This window comes from Monomorium pharaonis, chromosome 3 (assembly GCF_013373865.1).
Source record: "Monomorium pharaonis isolate MP-MQ-018 chromosome 3, ASM1337386v2, whole genome shotgun sequence".
Classification (NCBI taxonomy): domain Eukaryota; kingdom Metazoa; phylum Arthropoda; class Insecta; order Hymenoptera; family Formicidae; genus Monomorium; species Monomorium pharaonis.
In genome coordinates, this window is record NC_050469.1 from 32,939,271 (window position 1) to 32,963,582 (window position 24,312).

General features: G+C 28.8%; 2 protein-coding genes and 1 long non-coding RNA gene across 6 annotated transcripts in view; 1 reads left to right on the plus strand and 2 right to left on the minus strand.

Annotated features, from left to right (window-relative positions):
* Window positions 1-10,624, minus strand: part of LOC105836104 — a 19,020-nt gene extending 8,396 nt beyond the window's left edge. For both annotated transcript variants that reach the window (XR_004962693.1, XM_012679911.3), the window contains exons 1-9: window positions 10,512-10,624; window positions 10,357-10,403; window positions 8,940-9,135; window positions 8,680-8,845; window positions 5,837-6,015; window positions 4,525-4,683; window positions 4,216-4,379; window positions 2,962-3,314; window positions 649-763 (exon numbers count right to left, since the gene is read on the minus strand). Coding sequence is in view for 1 of the 2 variants with exons in the window: in XM_012679911.3 (XP_012535365.2) it covers window positions 649-763; window positions 2,962-3,314; window positions 4,216-4,379; window positions 4,525-4,683; window positions 5,837-6,015; window positions 8,680-8,845; window positions 8,940-9,135; window positions 10,357-10,396 (1,372 nt within the window). In the remaining variant the exon portion in view is untranslated. The remainder of the gene's footprint in view (window positions 1-648; window positions 764-2,961; window positions 3,315-4,215; window positions 4,380-4,524; window positions 4,684-5,836; window positions 6,016-8,679; window positions 8,846-8,939; window positions 9,136-10,356; window positions 10,404-10,511) is intronic.
* A 653-nt stretch (window positions 10,625-11,277) lies between these two features.
* LOC105836103 (nuclear pore complex protein Nup133) lies at window positions 11,278-24,166 on the minus strand. 3 transcript variants are annotated; one of them, XM_036284767.1, is made up of 5 exons: window positions 23,979-24,166; window positions 23,631-23,776; window positions 21,589-21,928; window positions 16,782-19,617; window positions 11,278-12,431 (listed from the first exon to the last, which is right to left on the minus strand). In XM_036284767.1, exons 2-5 carry the CDS (start codon window positions 23,723-23,725, stop codon window positions 12,208-12,210), a joined length of 3,495 nt encoding a protein of 1,164 aa, XP_036140660.1. In that variant the 5' UTR covers window positions 23,726-23,776; window positions 23,979-24,166; the 3' UTR covers window positions 11,278-12,207. The 3 variants fall into 3 exon arrangements, with proteins under 3 accessions (XP_036140660.1, XP_036140659.1, XP_012535363.1); XM_036284766.1 differs by having other exon boundaries at window positions 23,881-24,166; XM_012679909.3 differs by lacking the exon at window positions 11,278-12,431 and adding an exon at window positions 13,679-14,049 and having other exon boundaries at window positions 23,881-24,165.
* Window positions 12,426-13,732, plus strand: LOC105836106. Its single transcript, XR_001139045.3, has 2 exons — window positions 12,426-12,823; window positions 13,166-13,732. It is a non-coding gene; the product is annotated as an uncharacterized LOC105836106 (long non-coding RNA).
* Window positions 24,167-24,312: the final 146 nt, after the last annotated feature.

The window sequence follows — 24,312 nt, forward strand, 5'->3', positions numbered from 1 at the left end:
TAAGTGTAATTATTATTTAATTTATATTTAAAAAAAACCAATTATACCCTAATTAATTTTCACATTCTTGCCCGTTTAAATTTACCACCTATAATTTTTAATTTAAATAATAATTATATAGATTAATTTTACTAAAAAATTGACAAAATAATTTATTAATGAAATATTTGTAATATAAAAATAAAAAAAACAGATTACTTATTTTTACCTCCACTTTTAATTTTTTATATCTTTTTTCCAATTATTTTACTCTACTGTTAATAAGATTTTCAAAAGTTATTTTTATTCCTAATTCAATTGTAGCCTAAAAATTTTGTTTAGGACTAGAGTTATAAGAATTTAACACAGAAAGGGCACAAGAATTTTTTGAAACTTATTGGATTAAAATGGTATTAAAAAAAATTTTTGTTAAACAAAGATAGAAGACTAAAACACAAAAATAGGTTTAAAATAATAATAAAATATTATAATAAAAGTATAGTAACAAAAAAAGTAACAATAAAAGTAATTAATTTTAATTTGTTACCATTACTAAAAAAAATTAGCTAAGTTACTGCTATAATTACGAAAAAAAATGTTACAAAAAAAGTAACTATAATGGTGTAATGACATTACATCTTCTCAGTCCTACTAAATATCAATACTAACCCTCAATGTAGCGAGCCAGTTCCTCTGTTGCTTGTTTTGCAAAGTTCTTCATCTTATCATCACTTATTGTAGCTCTATGTAAATATTCTTCCAAGACTAAAGAAGAACAGTAGGTCTGTAAATAAAGTTGTAATTTTTTAAATTCTACTTTTTATGTTTATATATGTTTTAGATTTCTTTATATTTCTAAATTCTGAAGTATTATCAGATTTCTAATATTCTTCATCCTACAATTTAAAAAAAAAACTTATAAAGTATGAAGTTATAGTTTAAGATATCTTTTTAAAAATTTTTATAACTATAAAATATAAAAAATTTTCTGAAACATACGCAAGCTTTTTTCATCAAAGTTAATTTACAATTTTTTAATGTTTTAAAGTTTTGTGTGTGCATGTATACGTACGCGTGTGTGTGCGTGTGTGTGTGTGTGTGTGTGTGTGTGTTAAGATAATTTTATTTACAATTTATTTTTGAGAGAATTAATTAATTATATATTATATAATATTATATAACCTATTCAGATTATTTAGTATTTGGAATGTAATTGTTAAAATAATGTTTTAAAATTATATCTATAAAAATTTTTCTGCTAAAAAATTTTTATAGATTTGTTTCACATAACTTTTTTCAATTTCTGTACAATTCTGTACAATTTTATTTTTATTATTTTTATTTTTAGAAAAATTTTTCAAATTTTTTATACAATTTAAAATAGTTTAGAAATGTTAAGAAAAAAATTTGTTTTCTCTAGAATTCTTTACAGTATGCAAAATCTGAAATTTTTAAAAAGATTTCTCATTGCATAATTTTCGGAAACTTAAAAAATTTAAAAAGTTAATTTTTTCAAAAATCTTTTATAATTTAATATAAATAAAATATAAAAAATATAAAAACTTTTTTCACTGAGATTGATTTATAATTTTTAAAAGTTCTAAAGTTTCTTGTACATATACATATGACAATATTATTTACTTTTATTAGAATTAATTAGTAAATATTACGCAATATTATATCTCCTTCATTATCTGTTTTTAGTATAAATATTTGAGATTTAATATTTTGCGAATATATTTACAAAATTTTCTCGTTAAAAGTTTTTCTTAAAATCTTAATTTTTAATTTTTTAAAATTTTTATACACTTTATTCAATTTTTCTACAAATTAATTTTTATGTTTTCAAAAGAGTCTTAAATTTTTATGATTTAGAACATTTCGAAAGTGCTAATGAAAGTCTACACCTTTTCTAAAAATTTTTAGGCTATTTATAAATTTTAAAATACTTTCAAGGATTTCTCTCTTATCTTACTTTCTGGAAAAAAACTTATAAAATCTAAAAAAGTTTATTGTATTCCTTCAAATATCTTTATAAATTTAAAATGTAAAAAATTCTTAGAGATTTTTTTTAGAGAAATAGACTAATGACAGTAAAATGACACCGATACTGTTATATTAAATTACGGAATTGCTATAGGACTAATTTATATTTTTTTAAAGTTGTACGTGTAGATGGGTGTAATATAACTCATGTACAATTTTTCTTATCAGAATTAATTAATTAGGATGAAGTTCCGAAAAGGTCAAACGTCCGATTTCTTTGAAACTACGTATTCTTACATATTTTGACGCGTTGATTACGGATATGATAATGAGAATTGGCGCAAATTTAATTTTTATAGCAAAAACCATAAAAAATCCATAAAAATTATGGTTTCTTCCGTTTATTTCCGTAAATAATGGAAATTTCGAATAAACGTTTAGATAAAAACTGTAGATCTCATCAAAATGCACATTTTATGTTTCATTGATTTTGTCATAAAGATAAGTTTTTGAGAAAAACAACGTCAAATGTTTGAAATTTCATATAACCCAAACGAACAGTATAGATCTTGCTTTGCATTCATATATATTCGCGTGGAAAGTTGAAAACTCATAAAAAACAAAACATTAACGCAGTAATAAAGATAAATAAAACTATTATCTTTATGGCAAAAACCAATAAGACATAAAATGTGCATTTCGATGAGATCTATAACTCTTTTATCTAAAATATTTTCAAAATTCCTATTATTTACATACAGAAATAGGAATTTTGTTAAAAACCATGAAAAATTCATAAAAATTATAGTTTTTTTCATTTACCATAATTTTTATAAATTTTTCATGGTTTTTGACATGAAAATCAAATTTGCGCCAATTTTCACTGTCATATCCGTAATCAGCGCGTCAAAATACGTAAAACTACATAGTTTAAAAAAAATCAGAGATCCGACGTTTTCGGAACTTCACCCCTTAATTGTATATATGCAATATTACCTGTGCAGTCAATGTCTCTTTTGATATCAATGTTTGAAAAAACGTTTTGCGATTACATGCCCTAATCACAGAATTGAACAATCCGCGGGGACTATAATACAGATCTAAAATCTGTGACAATCTTAGTCGAGGCACTTTAGAATACAAGTCTTCAATTTTTCCAGCGAGAATGAATCCGTCAATGTCTCCCCTGATTTCCGCTGTAGTAAATTCTAAGTTCTTATTAGATTGTAGAAAATACCAATGGGGCATAGTCGATGAATTCCAATTGCCGTTTACACCTACGCTTAACTTGTTATTTTTAGGACCATTGGTTATAGGGCCTTGTATTAAGGTAACTTCAGCTAAATCACCTGCAAGAACACACATTTTTTATATCTTTGCTGTAATAAATGAATTTAACGTGCGTAATCGAAAGTAAAGATAGAAAAGATAAAATAATCTAATGAAATACATGAGCGAATCGTGTTTGTGATTGGTAATAATCAATTTAATAGATACTAATTTCGCGACTCTGGTTGAAAAATTTTAATAAAATATTAATAAAAATTTTGATATTTTATTTAATTTACATTTATTTTAGAACACTTTTATCACTTTTAACAAAATTTTATCAAAAATTTATCAATTCCAAAAAATTATATTGGAAGCAATGTCAATGGCCGCGATAACTCTAAATCTTAAATTCTAAAAAATGTTAATTTATCAATATAAAGTATTTACACTTTTTAATTGCAATTTTATCAAAAATTTATTCCACTTTCTATAAAAATTTATTTTTTACTAAATAGTATTAATTTTTGTGTAAAATTTTCTTATTTTTATTAAATATTATTTAATTAAATGTTAACTCCTTATTACAATATTTTTTATTAATCTAGCAATTCAGCAAAATGTAATTAAAACTTCGTTGATATTCATATTGTTGAAAGTTCATAAAATTTAATAAAACATCAAATTCATCAAAATTTCATAACAAATTTATCAAACTCTATCTACCAAAGAATTTTCATAAAGAACTGTATTGTATAAAAAATCTACAGTCTGAAAAAAAAAAGAATTTTTCAGAAAAGCTAAAGAAGTTTACGATTTTAAAAGTTTATATATATATATATATATATATATATATATATAATGTTTTAAAATATTTTAAGTTTTCCTACTATAATTTCTGAAGAAATGTGTAAAATGTAAAATGTAAAATGTGTTAATGTAAAAAGTCTTTAAGGCATTTTCTCAAAAATTCTTTATTACCAGCTACAGTTGCTATCCATTTATTATCCAATGACAATATTGATAGATTTCTTTTTCTGTTTGGGTCTTTTTCGTCGGGGAATAATTCCGAGAGTGTTACAATTTCAGGTTGCAGTCCAGCAGCTATACCAGCGATTAGCGGCCCGGCAGAAACTGGACCCCAGCTACAATAATTTATTAATACGTTATAAGAGCTTGAAAATTGTACAGTAGAATTATTTTAAATAAAAAGTAAAATTACTTGAAATAAAAAGATACGTGCGTGTGTTTATTTTGTGAATGCAAAATTTGCAAATAAAATCTACATACGTAGTTTTTATAACGCCGTTCTCCACAGGACATTTGCTTATCAAAGGCTGTTCGGAATACCGAGCAATTTTCGGATGATTCGGTGGCAATTCCGGATACATAGCGTTCGGATCAACTGCATGTTCCGTAACTCCATGTTTGTTATTTGTAATAACATTACTATGTTCGCAAACAAAATTTTCAGAAATAAGCACATATTTAATGTATCGGAAAATGTATTGTGTATAATAAAAATTAATTTGTATGAAGAATTTTAAGAAAAATTTTAATTAGGGCTTATCTTACTATAAGAAAATTTTCATGACATAATATCTTCAATATTTTTTTATATTTTAAAATTGTAAACATTTCAAAAAAAATATTTTAATATCTAGTGAAAATTTTTCGCAGAATCTTTATATAATTTTTCAGAAAACTTATATATTTCAAAACTTTATGATAATTAAAAAAAAGAGAAGCTAATGACAGTACAGTACAATTATAAAGGTGCAAATTATGTAATACAAAAACTTTAATAAAATATGAAAATTTATTTTTATATTTTATTAAAGTCATACATTATAATTTGCATCTTTATAATTGTAATATGCTTTTGTTAACTATTAAATTGTATTGTTAAATAATGTATTGTGTTAAATTTCAAGAGTCCATTGTATTGTTATATACATTCTATGCATTTATAAAATTTCAGAAAATTTAAAAAAATTTATATGTATAAATATATAAAATTTTTGAAAATTTCTCAGATTTTTAACATTTGAATTAGAATACCTTTCAGAAACGTAGAAAAAGTTATTTATTATTGATCTTTTATAAAATTCCTTATTACATATAAATTTTGAAATATTAAAAATTTTTCGGATTTCTCATTCTCGAATTTCTGACAATAAAAATGTCTTAATAAAAATTTTTCCTAGAATTTTTCTCACAATTTTTCAGAATTTCTATGAAGAATCTCTATACAAGTTATAAAAAATTTTATAATTTTTTATAACTTTTTTATAATTGTATAAAATTTTAGAAAATTTCTTAAAATTTTAAATTGGAATTTTTCAGACATGCTAAAGAAGTTTACGTTTTTAAAAGTTTTTATATGTATAAGTTTTAAAATATTTTAAGCTTTCCTACTATAATTTCTGAAGAAATGTATTATAAAAAGGCTTTAAGGCAATTTCTCAAAGTTCTTCATAAATATAAAAAATTTTTGAGATAAATATTATGTAATATCGTAATATATGAGATATTATAATATGAGTATATAAGTATATGAGATACATTCTTTTTACTAGATGTATTACATTATGATATTTACATTTGTTCAGGTGACAAGGTTTCTACATCATCGTGTACATCTAAATTTGTCTTAAGCGGATAATTGCCAGTTACACTTCTTGCAATTCTATAGGCGTTGTCAGCATATCTGCATGCTGTATTTTCGTCCTCTCTTTGCAGCATCTCAATGCTGCTAGACAGCATAAAATGAAGAGTACACTGAAAAAAATAAAATATCCAGATAAAAAAACTGTGTAAATCTTTATACAAAAAAATATAGAAGACTATACTTTTGAAAATTACTTCTTTTTAATATTTTTAAATGGTTTGAGTTTTCATCAAAGTTGAGTAAGTTAACTTTTTTAAATAAAATTAAGAGAATTAAAGTTAATGACTCATAAAACTAATTCAGTTGCATTAAAAGTTGCATGAAATTGATTATTTAAAAATTGCGTTAAAATTAAATTAAGTTAAATTAAAAATTAATTTAAAAAAATGATGTTAAATTAAAATCTTATAATTTTTAAAAATTAAATAATACAAGATATATATATGTATGTAAGGTTCTGAAAATAATAAAGTAAAAAATGCTTGTAAAACGATGTCATGCATAGTTTGTGCATAGTTGAGTATATACAATAATTACTTCACGTACTTCACTCCATACAATAAATAACTATAGCCGGTATTCATAGTTGAATCTTATTTCAAAATCGTCTCAAGCAATGTCTTAAGATACTAATACGGCTTTGTGATTGGCTGATGGCATCTTAAGACAGTACTTAAGATGATCTTAAATATAAGACCCGATTATGAATATCGGCCTATGTCATCTCAAACAGTTTTCACTTTATTTTTTACGTACTTGTTAATTTTACTAGATACCACAGACGCGCGTTTTGCACGCCCCTTACGGAAAAAAACACTAAAAATAACACTTAAAAAAATAGTCAAGTTGAGTATAATTTGGGACAAGGGGTAAACACTCAATTCAGTGTAAACACTCAACTTGAATGTTCGCCATCTAATTGAGTGTTAATTTCAATCTTAATCCTAAATTTAAGAATAACACTGAAATTAACACTCAATTAGATGGCAAACATCCAAGTTGAAAGTAATACTCAAATTAATACTCAAAGCCAGCTAAACACTATAGTTAAATGTTTATTTTAGATATTCGTTTTATGTCCATTTCTACCAATGCAGATTAATTAATTTTAATCTCGGTTGAACTTGCTTTTCTTGCTTTTGTTTTTATTTAACATTTTCTACTCCAATGTTTGAGAGTGCACACTCAATATTAAGTGTATACCTTCAACCGATAGATGTTGAGTGTACACAACGTTTCAATGTTCACACTTTATGTTGGAAGTATACACTCATTTATTGAGTGTCATATTCAAATGTTGAGAGTATACTTTCAAATATTCAGTATTTAAATCCAAACTTTGATATGAACACTCAATCATTGGATATCATTGGTACACACTCAATGTCCGAGTATAAACAATCTTTAGAGTAAATACTCAAGATTTGAGCGTATACACCTAAATTTGGGAGTAAACTCTCAAAATCGAGTATTAACACTCAATTTTAAGTATAAACTCTCAAAATTAGAGTGTTTTTTCCGTAAGGGGCGCTACTTAACTTTTATTTTTTTTAAATAAATTACAACATTAATTTTATAGATAATACAAATTTGACAGCTGTCAAAATTCAATCGCAATGATAACTACTCTTGCAATACGAAATAAGCGTAGCAAGAGAACCAATCGGCATCGCGGAAAAGCGACAATAAATTTCAAGAAAGACGAGCAATCGACTTTACATGTATTTTTTAGATAGAAAAAAATTTAATATTAGATATTATCTTTTTGCTAAAATAATAAAATAATTGATAAATAAAGATAATTAAATAAGTTAATATTTTATTTCTGTTAATTAATATTTTATTTGTAAAATTAAAAGACCACGCACACACATAAGGGGGAAATTGGCTACCCGAATTTGAAAATGCAATATGTTGTAGTTGATTGATGGCCTTCTGATCAAAAGTCCTAAAGGTGCTTTTTCACTCTAACGCTTATTTTCATATATATTTCAATCATATATATTCCGGAAAATATATGATTATACAGGGTGTCCCTGAACATGTTGGTCAACGCTCGTAAAAAGATAGAAGGGATTAAGATGAACATAAAAGTCCAATATTGTTTTCCATATTGTAACCAATCTTGGGTTAGGTCCACTAATAATCGAGATATTAGCGTATAAGATCTGCAAAAATCTAATTAATTTCTATCGTAATTGTAAACAATAAATTAATGAAAGCTTATCGTATATTCACGATAGATCTTTTCTTCATAGCTCGAGCAGATCGAACTCTTCCCTCGGCGCGCTCTCATTCGCATAATTTGAAAAATTAATACCTCGATATTGGTGGACCTAACCCAAGACCTAACCAAAGACAATATTGGACTTTTATGTTCATCTCTAGAGTCCTTCTACCTTTTTACGAGCGTTGACCAACATGTTCAGGGACACCCTGTATATGGACAATTTTTCATACTTAGCTTTTTTAAAAGAAGCAATGCGAAATTTATATTTTAAATTAGTTTCTGTCTTTTCAGTATAACTATTATTTTTTTATATCAAACAGAAATTTTACAAAAAAAGGAGACTAATATATACATATATGGACATATTTTGTATATATTTATATATGTTTTTATATGAAACATTTTTTCCCGGGCGATGAAAAAAGAAAACTTAAAAGCTGAAAACGTGCTATATATGTATGGGGCAGAAGTCAAAAGTAAAAGTTTTTACCTACTAACTTTTTACCTAATTACCACAAAACTCTGGCTTTTATTATAAGCTTACCCTTTCAATAGCAGTGAGCATGTTGTAAGAAGGAATGTTATCTGTCCTTTTGGGTATAAAACGTGCTATTTGTAAATATTTCTGAGCCTGGGCACCTGCTCTGTAAGGTAATACACCAGACTGCTCTACGACATTTGGATTTTTTTCTACTCCATCTTGACGAAATCTACAATTTTCAATGCCAATTTTAACGACTTTAAATGATCTTGAAACTTTACATCTTTTATATAATATCAATATGTCAAAATCATTTATTTTACCTATGCATAATTCCAACAGTTAAAGCTCGTAAATCCATGTTCAAATTTTTTGCATTTTCGATTTTTTGAAGAATCGCGATTAATGTATTCAAAGTATGGGGCAATCTATAATCTTTTTCTAAAAGATATTTACTTTCGTAACATTCTCGAAGTGTTGTTGGAACATTTCTGTATGTAGTTTCTTGCGCAAAAATGCCTAAAACAATAATGTGTATGTAAAAATTAAGGCGTATCGTTTATGAAATTATACAATTACTATTAGGTATATTTTAATTATATTTTTATATCATATTTTAATTTTTTTTAAATTACAAAAAAAATTAAACAAATGTGTATAATTAAACTTCCATAAATGAGAAAATAGGAAATTATAATATGTATGTCATATGTAAATCATAAAAATTTATTAACACAACTTTGTATTAACAACTTTTAATTTAATTGTGTTAACTTTAATCCACTTTTTAAAAATATATTCCTAGTAAAAAAGTTTCTCGTGTTCTACTTCTAAGAATTTTTTCTATTCTAATTCTGTGCAAAGATTTCTGAAAACTATTTAAAATTTCCTAAGAAATTTTATAGTTTATTTTGGAAATTATAGAATTAGAAATGTTAGAATATTTCAGAATTTATATATATATAAAAAATGTAGAAGAAATGTAAACTTTTTCAGTATTTCTAAAGCGTTTTAATTTATATAAAAAAACCAGGGAATTTTCTAAAATGTTATAAAATTATACAAAAATTTCGAAAAATTCTGAAATTTGTATAGAAATTCTGAAAATAATATAAAAATTTCCCCCCAAAATTTTTCCATGAACTTTTTAAAAAGATAATTTCTTTTAATGTTATAATTATATTAATGTTCTTTAGAAATTAAAATAAGAAATTAGAACAAAATAAAAAATGTTAGGTTAAAATATTTTAGAATTTACATACATAAAAATTTATAAAAAAAAGACAAGATTTTCTTAATATTTCTAAAATGTATTTCAATTCTTATAAAAATTTAAGAATTTTTAAAACAATTATATTAGTGTACAAAAATACAAAAAAATCAGAAATTTATATAGAAATTTCAAAAAATAGTAAAATTTTAAGAAAAATTTTCGCCAAAAAATTTCAGAAAAAATATTTTATATAAAAATTTCTTTATATTTTAGTGATTCTTTTTTAATTTCTTTAAATTATAAAATTTTCAAAAGTTATTAAAAAAATCTTAAAATATTTCAAAATTTATATTTAAGGAACTTTGAAAAAGACATAGACTTTCTCAAGTGTTTCACAAAAGCCCATTCGTATAAAAATACAAGAAAAACATTTTTTTCAAGTTATAAAATTCATATAAAAATTCTAAAAAAATTGTGACAAATTTTAAGAAATTTTTCACTAAAAATTAAAATATTAATTTTCTTACCAAGAGTAAATAGAATAATCCAGAAATATAATTTAATCATCTTGCAACTGTAAAAAAAATGAAGAGAAATGCAGAGCTGCCTCGTTACTGTCATATTTAAATTAATATCGCAAAAAGAAATATTTCACAAGTTTATTAAGAAATGAAAAACTTACCGGATCCTCTCAGACTCTTGCTTTTTAGTGAAGAAAGACACGATATCCCTTTGGTTTCACTTAACAAGGTACTACACCACACCTTTTTAGAGACATAGTAACACCTACCATCACTATCAAGAGATAAGATACGATATGTTATGAGTAATCTTCTCCCACTTCATTGTAGAGATGACCCTTATTAGAAAACATCGTTCAATCGTTTCACAAATATCACGAATTAATATTAATTCTTACAAAATTAGCTACACAAAATCGTGCATGAAACTACGATTATTCATCCGCAAGCGCACACATTAATGTCTACCGATAAAATCGGATAAAAACTTTGTTTATTAACAAAAAATGTAAACGCGTAACGGATTACAATTAAATAATTGTTTTAATCGAGTCAGCATTTTTCTTGGATGCAAAGGCATATATTCACTCATAGTATATATATGCTCTCATATTCTTATTTCATATATATAAAAGTATCTTAATATATATAAATGAGCACCGGTTGCGCAGCTACAGTTATCTTATCAGTGTTAAAATAGAGAATGTAATCTTACTATATCTTCATATACCGATGTGTGCGTGAATCATTGGAAAGTATACGAATCACAGGTGAAGTTATGAACGTATAGTAAGCGTCGCGAACGGTAATATCTTGTCATTGAGAGGATGGATTTTAAAAATAATTTTACTTACATTCTGTGGTAAGAGAAACTAACAAATCCAGGTAAAATACATAAAATCATAATAAGATCAACATAAGTAGAAATTATTTTAGGAAAAATTATTACAATTTTATTCGATACATTTTACATGATAATTTTGAGATGTATTTCTAATATAGCAATAACTTTAAAAATTTTATTTAAAGTCTTTTTTAAAAATCATTATGCATTAAGAATTTATCATCAAACTTTTATTTTAATGTCATCTTGATTTTAAAACTACCAACATGTCTGTTGAAGCCACCTATTATTTTTCGAAAATTAAATCTTGTATATAATTATCATTCCCAAAGCAAAAAATCTTGATCTTTCGGAATCCGTGGTCGTTTTTTAAATTTTCAACGGGAAATTAAATATGACGGCTTAAACATTGATAAAAATTTTGGAAAGTACATTATTTTATTGCTACAACTTATCATCTAAAATTTCATCTGTTCAACTTGTAAATGGGTGTATACCATTATTTTGGAATCAGTGATGATAATGTAATGTATTGAAATATTTTATACGAGATTTTCTAAGATAACGGATGTAAAATGGTAAAATGATGACCGAAAATGATAAATTTACGAAAATATTGTATATCACGTGCAAGTACTTGTTTCCTATGTTTTTGGGGTCGCTGAATAAGAAAATTTAGTTTATTTTTGATTTCTCGAAATAGTGAATAGAATAAAACATTTTTTGGGATCAAGACGTACTGCCTGCAGTATTAGTGTTACCCAACCACGGAGAGGTTGCTGATCGGATTTTGCAAAAACATGGGAAATAAGTGGTTTGCTGTCTTTCCAGCATGCCCATGTGGAACAGGTAACCAATTAAATGACGATTAACAAGATGTTAATCGTCATTTTCTACTGTTCGGAATTTTCCTATTAAAAAAACCCCTTTCTCACCCTAAAGATAAATATCCCCTCTTCCCAATTGACATTTCCAAAACTTTATCTAAACCATGTACCAAACTATGCACACTCCTATTCGTATACTTTAAAGCATGCAATCTTTCCATATAACCCTTTATATTTTTCGCCTGGGACCAGGGCCGCACATAGCACCACGCCAGTTGGCGCTCGTATATGACACCGCGACCTACAAATCCGCTCCACGCTGAATCTCAAGCATGTCAAGTTCACTTCAATACTAACAACTCCTCCCATAGTCGTATCGTCCCACATTCCTCTCCTAAGAACAGGAGCGACTACGAAGAAGAAAATCTCTAATATATAGATCGAATTGTTTCCTTAACTAAATAGGAACAGATGCTTTAAAGAATTAGGCCACTAGAATTTAAAAAAAAAAGCAAAAAACTTTTGACTAAAAACATACTTTAGACTCTAAGGTATATTATTTTTAATACTCTAAGGTTTAGAATATTAAAAATAGTATGCAAGTGATCCCAATACAAAAAAAATATTTTAATAATGTTTATGAGGCTGTATTGCTGAGCGCCTCGGAGCGCGTTCAAGCAATCTCTCACTGACGAACAAGGCAAAACAAGCTCAGAGACTCTAAATCACTACGGAAAAAAAGAGGAGAACAAAAATGTCGATACAGAGAACAACTATATGGTGCTAGAATAGCAGATTAATGGTAAATTAAAATTTTATTTTATTTAAGAAATATCGTTACTTAAAACTTCAAACGCTTTTTTCTCGAAACTATATTTTTCAAATCGGGCAAAATGATAACTCAGTCAAATCTTTACAGATTCACTAACTGTAGCTTCAAAATAGGATTTTTTACAGACGTAGATACGCGTTTTTAATTTCATTGTAAACTTTTTTGATATAAACAATTTTTACGTAATTTTTTCTTAAAAATGCAATTTTTTCTATATGTACGCTATTTTTGCAAAAAAAGGAAAAAATATCCGTATGTATTTCTATAGAAAATAATGTTTAAATCTTAAAAATTTTTAATTCTTTGTTCTAGGTCAAAAGTTTTAAAAGAAACCTTTTCGCTCGTAGGATTTGTAAAAAATAATGACTATGCTACTGGACGCCTATCATCGACATTTTATATACATATAAAGATAAACAATCAAGTGGTTAACTTAAATTTTCTTTTTTGCATTACTTATGTTCATAAATAATTGTCAAAATTAGGCTGTTTTTTGTGCGTTATAGTGGCCTAATCCCTTAAGAAAAAAAAGAAGTAGGTTAGATGAAAAGGTTACGTAGCATAAAAGGATACGATGAGAAGAGGTCCGATTGCAGTCTTATCTATTTAGTGTAAAACAGATTTTTCTAGTCGAGCATGTCCAGGATCAAACAGCGATAATTCTTTCGTCTTTTACGGATTCTAGTTTTTTGATATGATAAATTAATTTTTATCTTATTAATTTAGATTTTTTATTATATGTGCATAGAAAGTCGTCCATTATGCGTCTCTTTTTCAGTTGAAAAATTGCCATTTCTCCACTGAACAGTTATCTCACACAAATAATTCATTGTTTCTGTCTTGCCAATAAATTGCAATAAAATAATACATTGTCACACACTTATCTCGTTTTACGCACTCGCCTTCCGCTCTTTATACTCGTGAACAATAACCGACTTCTCTTGTTAAACAATACAATATTATCTAATTGAATTTTGTTCAATTAGTCCTTTTTCTTTCTTGTATTGTGTAAAAATAAAAATACAAATCAAATTACGATCGTACACGCAAATATATTATACATCAGTAGTTTCGATAAGCATACTCGTATATCAATTTTACAAGAAATTGGAAATTGCTGGAAGAGGCGAGTTCCCCGAGTTCTGATTCTTTTAAGAGCATGTCAATATGCGGCAAAAATTCATCCACTTTTCCACCTAACCAACAAAAAAGCAAACATATAAAATAAAGTATAAAAGTATAAAGTATATAAATCAATAAAGTATAAAAATCTTGTTCTCTCTATCAATATTCATCCATGTTACATAAGTTAATACTTAAACAAATTAAAGTTAATAATTACAAAATATAACTTACAAGGGGAATGTATAACTACCAAGACGTCCCCCTCCGATTTTGCTAAGTTTTACATATGTGTAGTCCTACTCTTCCTTTATTTCATATTAAAGTAATACGAGAGATTTGAAACAACATGCAGTGTAGTAGCTAAGCGCCTTACTGACTAAGCTACACTGCTAGTTGCAATCGGTTCTTACAACCTGGTATATAAGAAACATGCAAATTTTTAAACTCATTTTTTTCGAGAACGTTTGAGAAGCGCATCGTATTACTTTAACATAAAATAAAGGAACGGTAGGACTACAACATATATAAAACTCAACAAAATCGGAAGGGAACACTGGTGTTCCCCTTGTTAGTTAAAAGTTGAGTTAAACTTTAACTGTTAATTTTAAAAAAATATTATTCAATTAAAATAAAGTAGTTACAATCAGAATTGGGTAATATATAATTATTAAAACTGAAAAGTTAAATAATAAAGTTAAAGGGACACTAGCAATAAGTTTGTTTTATCGATTAAATATGAGATTTTTCAAAAAAATATTTTTTTATTGATTATATATAATGTAAATAATTTACTTTATTTTACTCTTTTTCTTACTCTTCTTACTTACTTTCTTACTCGTCTTATTTTTTTCTTAATTAACTACTTTTAATTCTTTCTCTTTTTTTTTCTTATTTGCCCAATCTTGTGCTCACAAGTCGTCCTCTCTATAATTCTATAAAATTATAAATCCATTTCCATAGTTAAAATATAAACAATAACACAATGTAGAGTTAACAATTTTATACAAAAAAAACAGAAAAATTAAAAAAATTACAGTTTTGTAATTACAGTATTGCTGTACATAAAAATTTTAAACTTTATACGTTTAAAACAATACTTCTTTGAAATTACATTACAAAACAATACTTTCATAGATCATCTTAAAAGTTTTAATAGAAAACTTCAGAAACTTGCATGTGTGTGTTATCGATGCGGAGATGTAAAGATTTGTTGATCAAGAAACACGGTAGTGTCTTGTGCCAAGTAAATGCACAACGCAAGATCGTCCGTGTATTTATTACGTTTATACGAGAGGATGACTTGCGATCATAAGATTGGGCAAGTAAGGAAGGGAGAGAGAGAAAGAGAGAGAGAGAAAGAGAGAGAGAGAGAGAAAGAGAGAGAGAGAGAGAGAGAGAGAGAGAGAGAGAGAGAGAGAGAGAGAGAGAGAGAGAGAGAAAGAGAATAAAAAATAGTTAAGAAAAAAGAAGAGTAAGAAAAAGAGTAAAATAAAGTAAGTCATTTATACATGTAAATAAATTAAATTATAATTAATGTATGCTAGAGCGTTATTATCAAACTGAGAGAAAGAGAGAAGGAGGAGGGGGAGAAGGAGGGAGGAGAGAGAAGGGGAGAAAGGGAGGGAGGGGAGGGAGAGAAGAAACAAGAAATATTAGGTAATAATAAAATAGGGAATAACATTGCTATTAATGTCTATATTACTATATATGTATTCTTATATGTATGTATGTACGTATATACATATAAGATTGCATACACTGCTATTCATTACTGATCGGGGTCGATAATGTAGTCATTTATATTTCTTTTATAGATTTGGAAATTCTTTTCCAGAATTAAAGTACACATATTAATATCAATCTGTAAATTAGATTTTATATTAAGAACGAAACAATTTTTTTCATATTATTCTACTTATCGATTTCTTTCGAATCCGCACTCACATATACATATGAAATATTCAGATACATTATTCTCTTATACCAAAAGTTTCTAGCTCATTTCTGAAAACACATTATTATTCTTTTCTGTAATGACAAGAGTGCATAACAGTTATTTTGTATTATGGAGTCTTTAAAACTAGTGCTGCAGACTAAAGTCACGAGACAACTGCATAAAAGTATAATTTTCTAATTTTTTTCGTTTTTTACATAAAATTGTAATGACCTATCCTTTGTTATCGTCTCTACTTTAATTCTGGAAAAAGATTTACAATTCTATGAAATCAATTAAGAGCAAAGTGTATCCGAAAATAATTAGGATTCAATCGGTAAAACAAACGACTCCAGTACCCCCTTAATGCCTAGACTTGTATTTTTACCATTGGTTATCTCATCTATATGGTATTTATTATAACCATGAACAAAAGAGTCATATTGTCATGTGTTACCTAAAAATGATCAAGTCACATAGATGAGACAAAACACGACAAAAATGTCACTTTGTGCAAACGGAAGTTCAGGCATTAGTGAATAGCAGTGTACCTACATACAAAATGCGTGATATCTAAACAAAATTACCTTTTTTAAAAAAAGGTAAAAAATATACATGTATATTAACTTTTTAAACTTTATTAATTAATTTCTGTTTTAAATTTATTACTCAATCCTGATATTTACCCTGATATCCACTATCCTGATATAGTGGATGGAGTTCAAGTTGACAAAGCAGATAAACTTGCTCACCGAGTGATGAAACATAATTAAATTCATAAATAAGAACCAATTATGTTCAGTTGCTTGACAAGCAAACTTAGCTGCTTTAATTTAAGTTTTATTCAATGTTTCATTAAGTATAACTTACCCATAAAATATGTAAGATCCATTAGCTTGAAGAACAGTGTCTCCTGAACTTGCTGCTCGGGATTCTTTTCCACGTTATCCCATTGATTTCGCCGTGCCGCGCGCGCCCAAATCTGTAATCTCAAGGACGACTTGTCTTCTTCGTGTTCCATGTAATCGAGCAAATCGAGAGCCTTCTTGAAATCGTACTCATTGGCTATGACATTGTCACTCGAGGTATACAGCATAATTAGTTCTCTCGGTGTGAGAACTCGCAGCTTCTTGATATCATAACCGTACGTCATGAGAACTTGGGCCGGTAGATCTTCCTGGTAAGCTATGAGTGTCAATTCATTGTCGATTGTCTTCACACAATCCATCACCTTGTCCTCCGGCTCATTCGACGCGAGCAAAGCCAACTTGGCTAATGAAAGCATTGACTTTTTACGAGTGACCAACTCGGACTCCTGAATCGCTAGGTTGTGCAATGTGTTAGCGGCCAATCGCAGGTCGTCGGTCAATGCTGCCTGCACCCAAGATAGAGTGGGATGCTCTGATAACTTTTCCGTCAGCTCAGCGGTGCCACCACGCCTGCATCTCTCAACTAATTGTCCCTGACGTCCGTCCTTTACGTACCAAGAGAACAGAAAGCCAGCAAAATCTTGCGCCGCAAATTTTTCAACGTATCCATCCAACCGATTCTTATTGTCAGTCAACTCACAGATTTGTACAAGTGAGGGAAAGTCGCAATACTTTTCGGCGAGCATAGCGGCATTGTCGTATTGCTCTTCCTTTATCAGCGGTTGTATTAGATTGGCGCGTTCCGTTTCGTACTGCTTCAAAAGAACCTCGAATTTTTCCGTGCCACGAATACTCTCTAGATGGCATTTTCTTCCGTCCAATATTAAGTCAATCAAGCTCACCAGTTGTTCGTACAGTTCATTTCTCACTGTGGAATCACCAGTTCCCGTCACACCGTGTTTGACAGTGATGCTCTGCATCGTGTTGAGACAATTTCGCAAACCATGTTGGCCCGGCGCGGCTGTCCAGGGTAGATATTCTGTTATCTCGTTCGAAAACTTAGCGGGTACAAAGCGCTCAGCATTGTATTGACGATACTTGACCACCTCGTACAACACGGTCAATAGAATGGTGTTGACTTGCACGATGTACTGGCCGACCTGTTGCAGCGGCCTCTCGGACTGCGTGATCTCGCACGTCTTCTCCACCAGAATTGGCAAGAATAGATGTACCATGCTCACTTCACGGTAGAACACATCGCGCGCCGTGAGCTTGTCAGACACATGCGTCTCCTTCTGGTTCAATGTCTGGTCTATAACAACATCTATGATCTCGGCGTATCTGTTCTGTAAACTGTACAAGGTTAGCGCCGCGACTATCTTCTCCGCGTACTCGCTGAGAATGTGAGATGTGGACATGATAGTTCCTCTGCATGTGACCGCGCAGAACCTGCCCCACAGGTTGTGCTCCTTTAGAAACACTATAAAAAGATCCAACGCTTTTTGTTTACCTTCCAGTTGGTGTGGTACTTGCATGGAGGTGACTGCGTTTACCGTCATCGACAGGTCTCTGTGATGAGTCCATCTTGGATCGTTCGCTGGATAGTCATCGATCAGATCTTTCGCAACCCTCAAAACGAGAGTATCGAGGGTGGTATCGATGTCCATTACTGGGTCCTCCTGTAGTGGAAACAGTTGAGAGAGAATCTCATCGCACTGCGACTTGTTCTGTCGCAGACTCAAGAGAAAAGCGGCACGTAATTGCGTAGCCGCGTCGGAGCTGCAGTACATGTCTTGCAATTCGTCGTTGCTTATGAGAGTGGAGAAATTCTGGGCCGTATGGTTCATCTTGTAGGTATAGTCCATGCTCATGGTGGTATCCGTGTATCCAGTATTGAAATCTTGCACTGCAAAGTCTACCGGTGTGATAGACACGAGGCCGATGCTTTTCGTGAATAGTACTGGGGTCGACGAGCATATGGCACCACCGAGGATACCATCCTCACCGCCTCTCACTAGTTCGATCTTGTCCTGCTCGACTTCAGACGCGGTATTGACCACAAGCACGTTGTGTCGGTTATATATAACTGCCTCCCAGCCGCACAATACAAAATGATAAGAAGCTAGCCTCGACTCTATATCATTGTGATAGAATATCGGATCGACCTTTATCGGTATAAACCATTTAAAAAAGTTCGATAGCTTTGTGCCGATCAAGGGCAATAATCCAAGCGCAAAGTGAATTTGTATAGAGATATCAGCGCAGTGAGCCGCCATCAAGAGGACTATCCCTTCCTCGCATGTTTGCATATCGACGAACCACGTGTTCATGCTTTGAGGGCTTGACTCCCAGATTTTTCTTTGAAATGCCTGCTGTACGATGTGTGTGATATCCTCGTCAAATTCCATTTTTTCTTGCTCATTGCGAGAGAAGAACCAGTACTGCAAGGAGGATCCGGCGAGAATAAGAACTCTCGAGCTTCTCTCGTCCAGTGGCGTGCACGTGACCTTCACCAACTTTGTTTCTGTGATAGGTGACTGTGGTATAGCTCCAAAAATAAGAGAAGTCATTCTGCGGCCTATGCCGCCAAGCCATCCCTGACTCGTTCGAAGCACTTGGCATGTAATATTGTTCTTTCCATTGTTAAATTGAGGCTGTAAGAGCGCCACTGTACATGTGGTTGTGGCCAAAATGCATCCATGACCTGGAACGTGTATAAGACAGTCTACTTCCTGTCCTGCAAGCTCGGCGCTAGTTTCTATGGAAGATCCTTCATGCGCCACGCTCGCCCAAAAACGCACCACTCCTTCTGGCGAAACTGCCATGCAGCTAGGAACCTAGGAAATAAGAATGTACACAAAATTTCATATTAAATTTTTGAAAATCTTAAATTATAAACTGGAAACAAGTATTTGAAGATTAATTATATTGTATTAAAGCAATATTCGAATATATTAATTGGTATTTATATTTTTCTCATATTTTGATTATAAATGAAAATTTATAATCAAAATCCATCATGTGATTGGAGGAGTAAGAAAATACAATCTTGTGAAAGTATTGTATGTGTGACATACAATACTTTCACAAGATTGTATTTTCTTACTCCTCCAATCACATGATGGATTTTGATTATAAATTTTCATTTATAATCAAAATATGAGAAAAATATAAATACCAATTAATATATTCGAATATTGCTTTAATACAATATAATTAATCTTCAAATACTTGTTTCCAGTTTATAATTTAAGATTTTCAAAAATTTAATATGCTGCATATACAATATAATGCAAACAATTTTTTTAATTTTGTTCCTTGTAAAACATTAAATAACATCAATAAATGAATATCGTTTAAGTGACTCTTTTCTTTATATAGTTCTTTTTTTTGCAAAATTTGACTCCCTTAATTATTTCATAACATAAAACATTAAACTTCTAAAAGTTTATAAATTATATATCAGTTACATAAAAATGCTACTGCTAAATCATAAAAAATTTTTGTTTACAGATATTTAATATTTTATTTTGACATAAACTACAAAATATTTTGTAATAAATTTTTTTATTATACCAATATTTTTAGACATAAAAGTAATCATAATAGTAGTAATAACAAGTAATACTAATGCTTTAAAGGTTTAAAGACATGCACTATCACTCTAAAGTTTCAGCATGTTTGAAATTTTCTGACATTTCATGAAAATTGTAAAAAAAGTCTTTAAAAAGTTTAAAAATTTATGTAAATTAAGTATATTACAGTAAAGATTTAAAAAATGTTTATTTTGTACAAACGTTTTGGCACATGGGTTTCGGGTATCCTCAGTATACTCATTACTTATATTTCCATTAATGCAGATTAACTTTGATTTCAATTTAACTTGCTCTTTATATTATCTAGTTCTAAGAATTACAAAAAATGAAGTACGAGTTAAACTGAGGTTAAAGTTAATTTAGATTGGTTGAAATTGACATAAATATTTTATTTGTAAGCTAAGTCTATATAAAATAGTAAAGAAATAGTTTTTATACCAAAATGTATTTTTCTTAATAAAGCGCTGCACATATTTTATACTTTCACAGTGAGAGTATAGAATATGTGCAACGCTTTTAAAAGAAAATTCCAAAGTAAGTTATTTTTTAATAATAAAATTCACCAGCTTGTAAGATGCATAAGCATAATATATATAAGTAGAAAAACGATCGAAGACAAGCATTAAGAACAGTTGGTAGATTTAATTTATTGAGAATTTAATTTCAATTTAACATCGCTTATTGATGAAAAAACAATGAGAATAAAACGTACAGTTTCGGACTTACTTGTCCTTCTTCAGCGTATAATGTATCAGTAAGAACTACTCAAATGTCCGTTAGTACACAAAATAATATCCGGATATCGACATACAATGCATGACATTATGATAAACATATGAAAAATATACGAAACGCAACCTATGTGGATCTTCGCCAATTATTGGTGTCCGCTCTTTTGTAATGTATGATTGTGGGGTCTTTCTGAGTTCTTTTGATGAAAGACCAATTTTGATGCATTCTGTCAGTCATTGCCGGGAAAAAGGATTTACATACCATTCTCCAATTCTATGTTTGTTGTCAAATGTGTAATAGGAGATGTACCAATGAATATCAAATGAGTCATTTTTTCACATTTCTGACTAGAAATACTTCCTTAAAGTTACATTTCTGAATAATGTAACTCGTAAATCAATAAATTAAAAATTTTATTTCAATTTAACATTTCGAAAATAAAGAAATTCTGAAAATAATAATGTTCCTTTTTCTGCATACCTGATGACCAGGCGGCATCCAGACTGTTATACAATCCGCTTTGTGAGCCAGATCGCTTTGAGGCAGCAACAATTCACGACATTGTGTCTTAAAGGTTCTCCTCTGCTTGGAATCGTAAATATTGGTTTTACACTGCCACACGAGTAACTTGCGACCATAGACGAGCCAAGCCCAACCGTCCATAGACACGTTAACACTGACGGCTGTGTTCCGATCTACAAATGTCAATGCCTCAGTGACCAAAACTGGCAATGGGGAACCAAAGCTTTCCACTGTGTGACTCTGTGTTCTACATATCACTTGTATGGATTGATTTGTACGCCCAGACATGCTTGTTGTGCTGAAATCAAATGCAATTTAATGTCCTATTTATTTTGAAATAAAATAAAATAAAATAATCTGTTTAATTATCTTTAGAACATCAAGTAGTTCCATCTGATCTAATCAGAATTAAATAAATTAATATATTTTTAAACTAAATTAAGTTTAAGTTAAAGTTAATGGCTTATAAAAGTAATTTTGTTACGTTAAAAGTTACATGGACAAAACATTAACTTACATTATCCAAAATTACATTAATATTAAATTAAAGTCAATTTTGAAAAGTATCATTTATATGAAATTAGAAAGTCATAATTTATTGAAGTTTACCAAAATAATTATGATATAGATCATTAATGTCTGTTAATTTCCACCAATGCAGATTAACTTTGATTTCAATTTAACTTGCTCTTTATCATCTTTGTATTATCTAGTTCTAAGAATTACAAAAAATATAGTATAAGTTAAACTGAGGTCAAAGTTAATTTAGATTGATTAAAATTGACATAAATATTTCATTTGTAAGTTAAGTCTATATAAAATAACAAAGAAATAGTTTTTATATATCAAAATGTAGTTTTCTTGTATAATTGTTTTTTTTGCAGATAAATTTTTAATTTAGGAAAAAATTAATAAATAAAAGTCTATGTGTTATAAAAATAACTAGTCAAAGTTAAGAATTAAATTATTTAAAATTAACTAACAAGTTGTTGTATGTTGTTATTGTAAATTAAGTTAAAAGTTGTAACATTTTAACTTTGTTAAATTTTAATTTTTTAATTAGTTATTACCCAACTTAGAATTAATAGAATCCAATGTAACGTAATCATAATTAACTATTATCATAGACTGGTAGATTCAAAATTAATGCAAAAATATTATGGACTAATAAGTCAGATCTTCACATGTTATGACAAATAAAAACTATAAACACATATCTATAAAACAAGTAATACATTTCATATAAATTAATCTTTAATAAACAACATATTTATATAGAATTGAAAGAACGATATTACTAGAAAAATAATATATTATTATTACTTCATAATACATTATAAAGATTAATACTCATAAAAAAAATGTTATTGCTAGATATACAATAAAACATTATACATCATACATTTATATCGATGCTATAAAACATGCTTGGGATTCAAAAATTCAGAATTATATTGCCTAATTAAGGATTTTTTCAAACTCTATAATATTATAATCCAACAAAATAAATTTACTTATGTCTAACAAATTTAGAGTTTCTAAATTATAAAATTCTACTATAATATATAATCTAAGAAGCAACAAGATTTCAAAAATACTTAAAATTATATCTGATGTTTAACAGCAATAAGTTGATCATTTTCATGTCTGAACCAATTCTGTGTATGAATAAAAAGGTTAGAGAACAATAGGAAAGAAAGATGATAAAGTGAGAAAAGAAATGTCAGATATGGTAATAAGATTTACTTGTTAGAAGAAAAAAATTAAGATAGGGAGATAGAGACAGAAATTTAATAGGGTAAAGAAGAAGATAGAGATGTATAATTAAGAAAACAATTGTTTTGTTTAAACTTATTATTACATTTTTTAAATAGCACAATAATCGAGCTCATTAATCCTTGATATTTGTATTAATAATAATTGCTGTTTCTTCTCTAAACGTGATAATCATCTACATTATTACTGCTTATACAATAATATTAGTATCATCAAGAACTTACGAACTATTTTTCTTCAGCGATTGAATTATCGACATTCGTTTCCTGGGGGAAGCTAATGTCCTCCCCAATGGACTTGCTACGTTTGTACGATCCATTTTTGTAAAATCTGATCTGATATTTATTTCAAGGAAACATATTAGCCTCTCCTAAACATGGTGGAAGCGTATGTAAAATATAACTCTATAATGAATTAACGAAAGAAATTTGATTTACACTTTATATATTTTTTTTTATGAATTTATTGAATTACATTCATTAATGGACACTTGGCTGCATTTCGATTACTCTTTTATTTTCTTTGTGATGTGGATGCCGTCTTCTTGTTATATGATTTTTCCTATTGCTTACTTTTGTATTTTTTTCTTCTTTTGAAGAATATTTAATACCTCCAGCCTTTGAGTATATAGGAGGAATTGCTTTGTTTCGTATACCGAAAGCACAGTTGACTAGTTGAGCACAGTATCACATGTGGTTTGTTCGCGTCGCCATGCTCCGACATGCTCCTACTCACTCCAACGCATTCTAATAGAGGTCTGTTCGCGTCACATGCCCCAACATGCTCCTATTCACCCCAACGCACTCCAATACGTTGATTCCGATGACGCCAACCTATTAGAATGCGTTGGAGTGAGTAGGAGCATGTCGGAGCATGGCGACGCGAACAAACCAGATGTAATAAGAA

What these genes read in the sequence shown, in the direction of transcription:
- LOC105836103 (XM_036284766.1), bottom strand. An exon ending in TCGCTGAAGAAAAATAGTTC is followed by an intron (nt 21,929 to 23,630) that starts GTAAGTTCTTGA and finishes ATTTGATTTCAG; the next exon opens with CACAACAAGCATGTCTGGGC. An exon ending in GGATGCCGCCTGGTCATCAG is followed by an intron (nt 19,618 to 21,588) that starts GTATGCAGAAAA and finishes CTTATTTCCTAG; the next exon opens with GTTCCTAGCTGCATGGCAGT.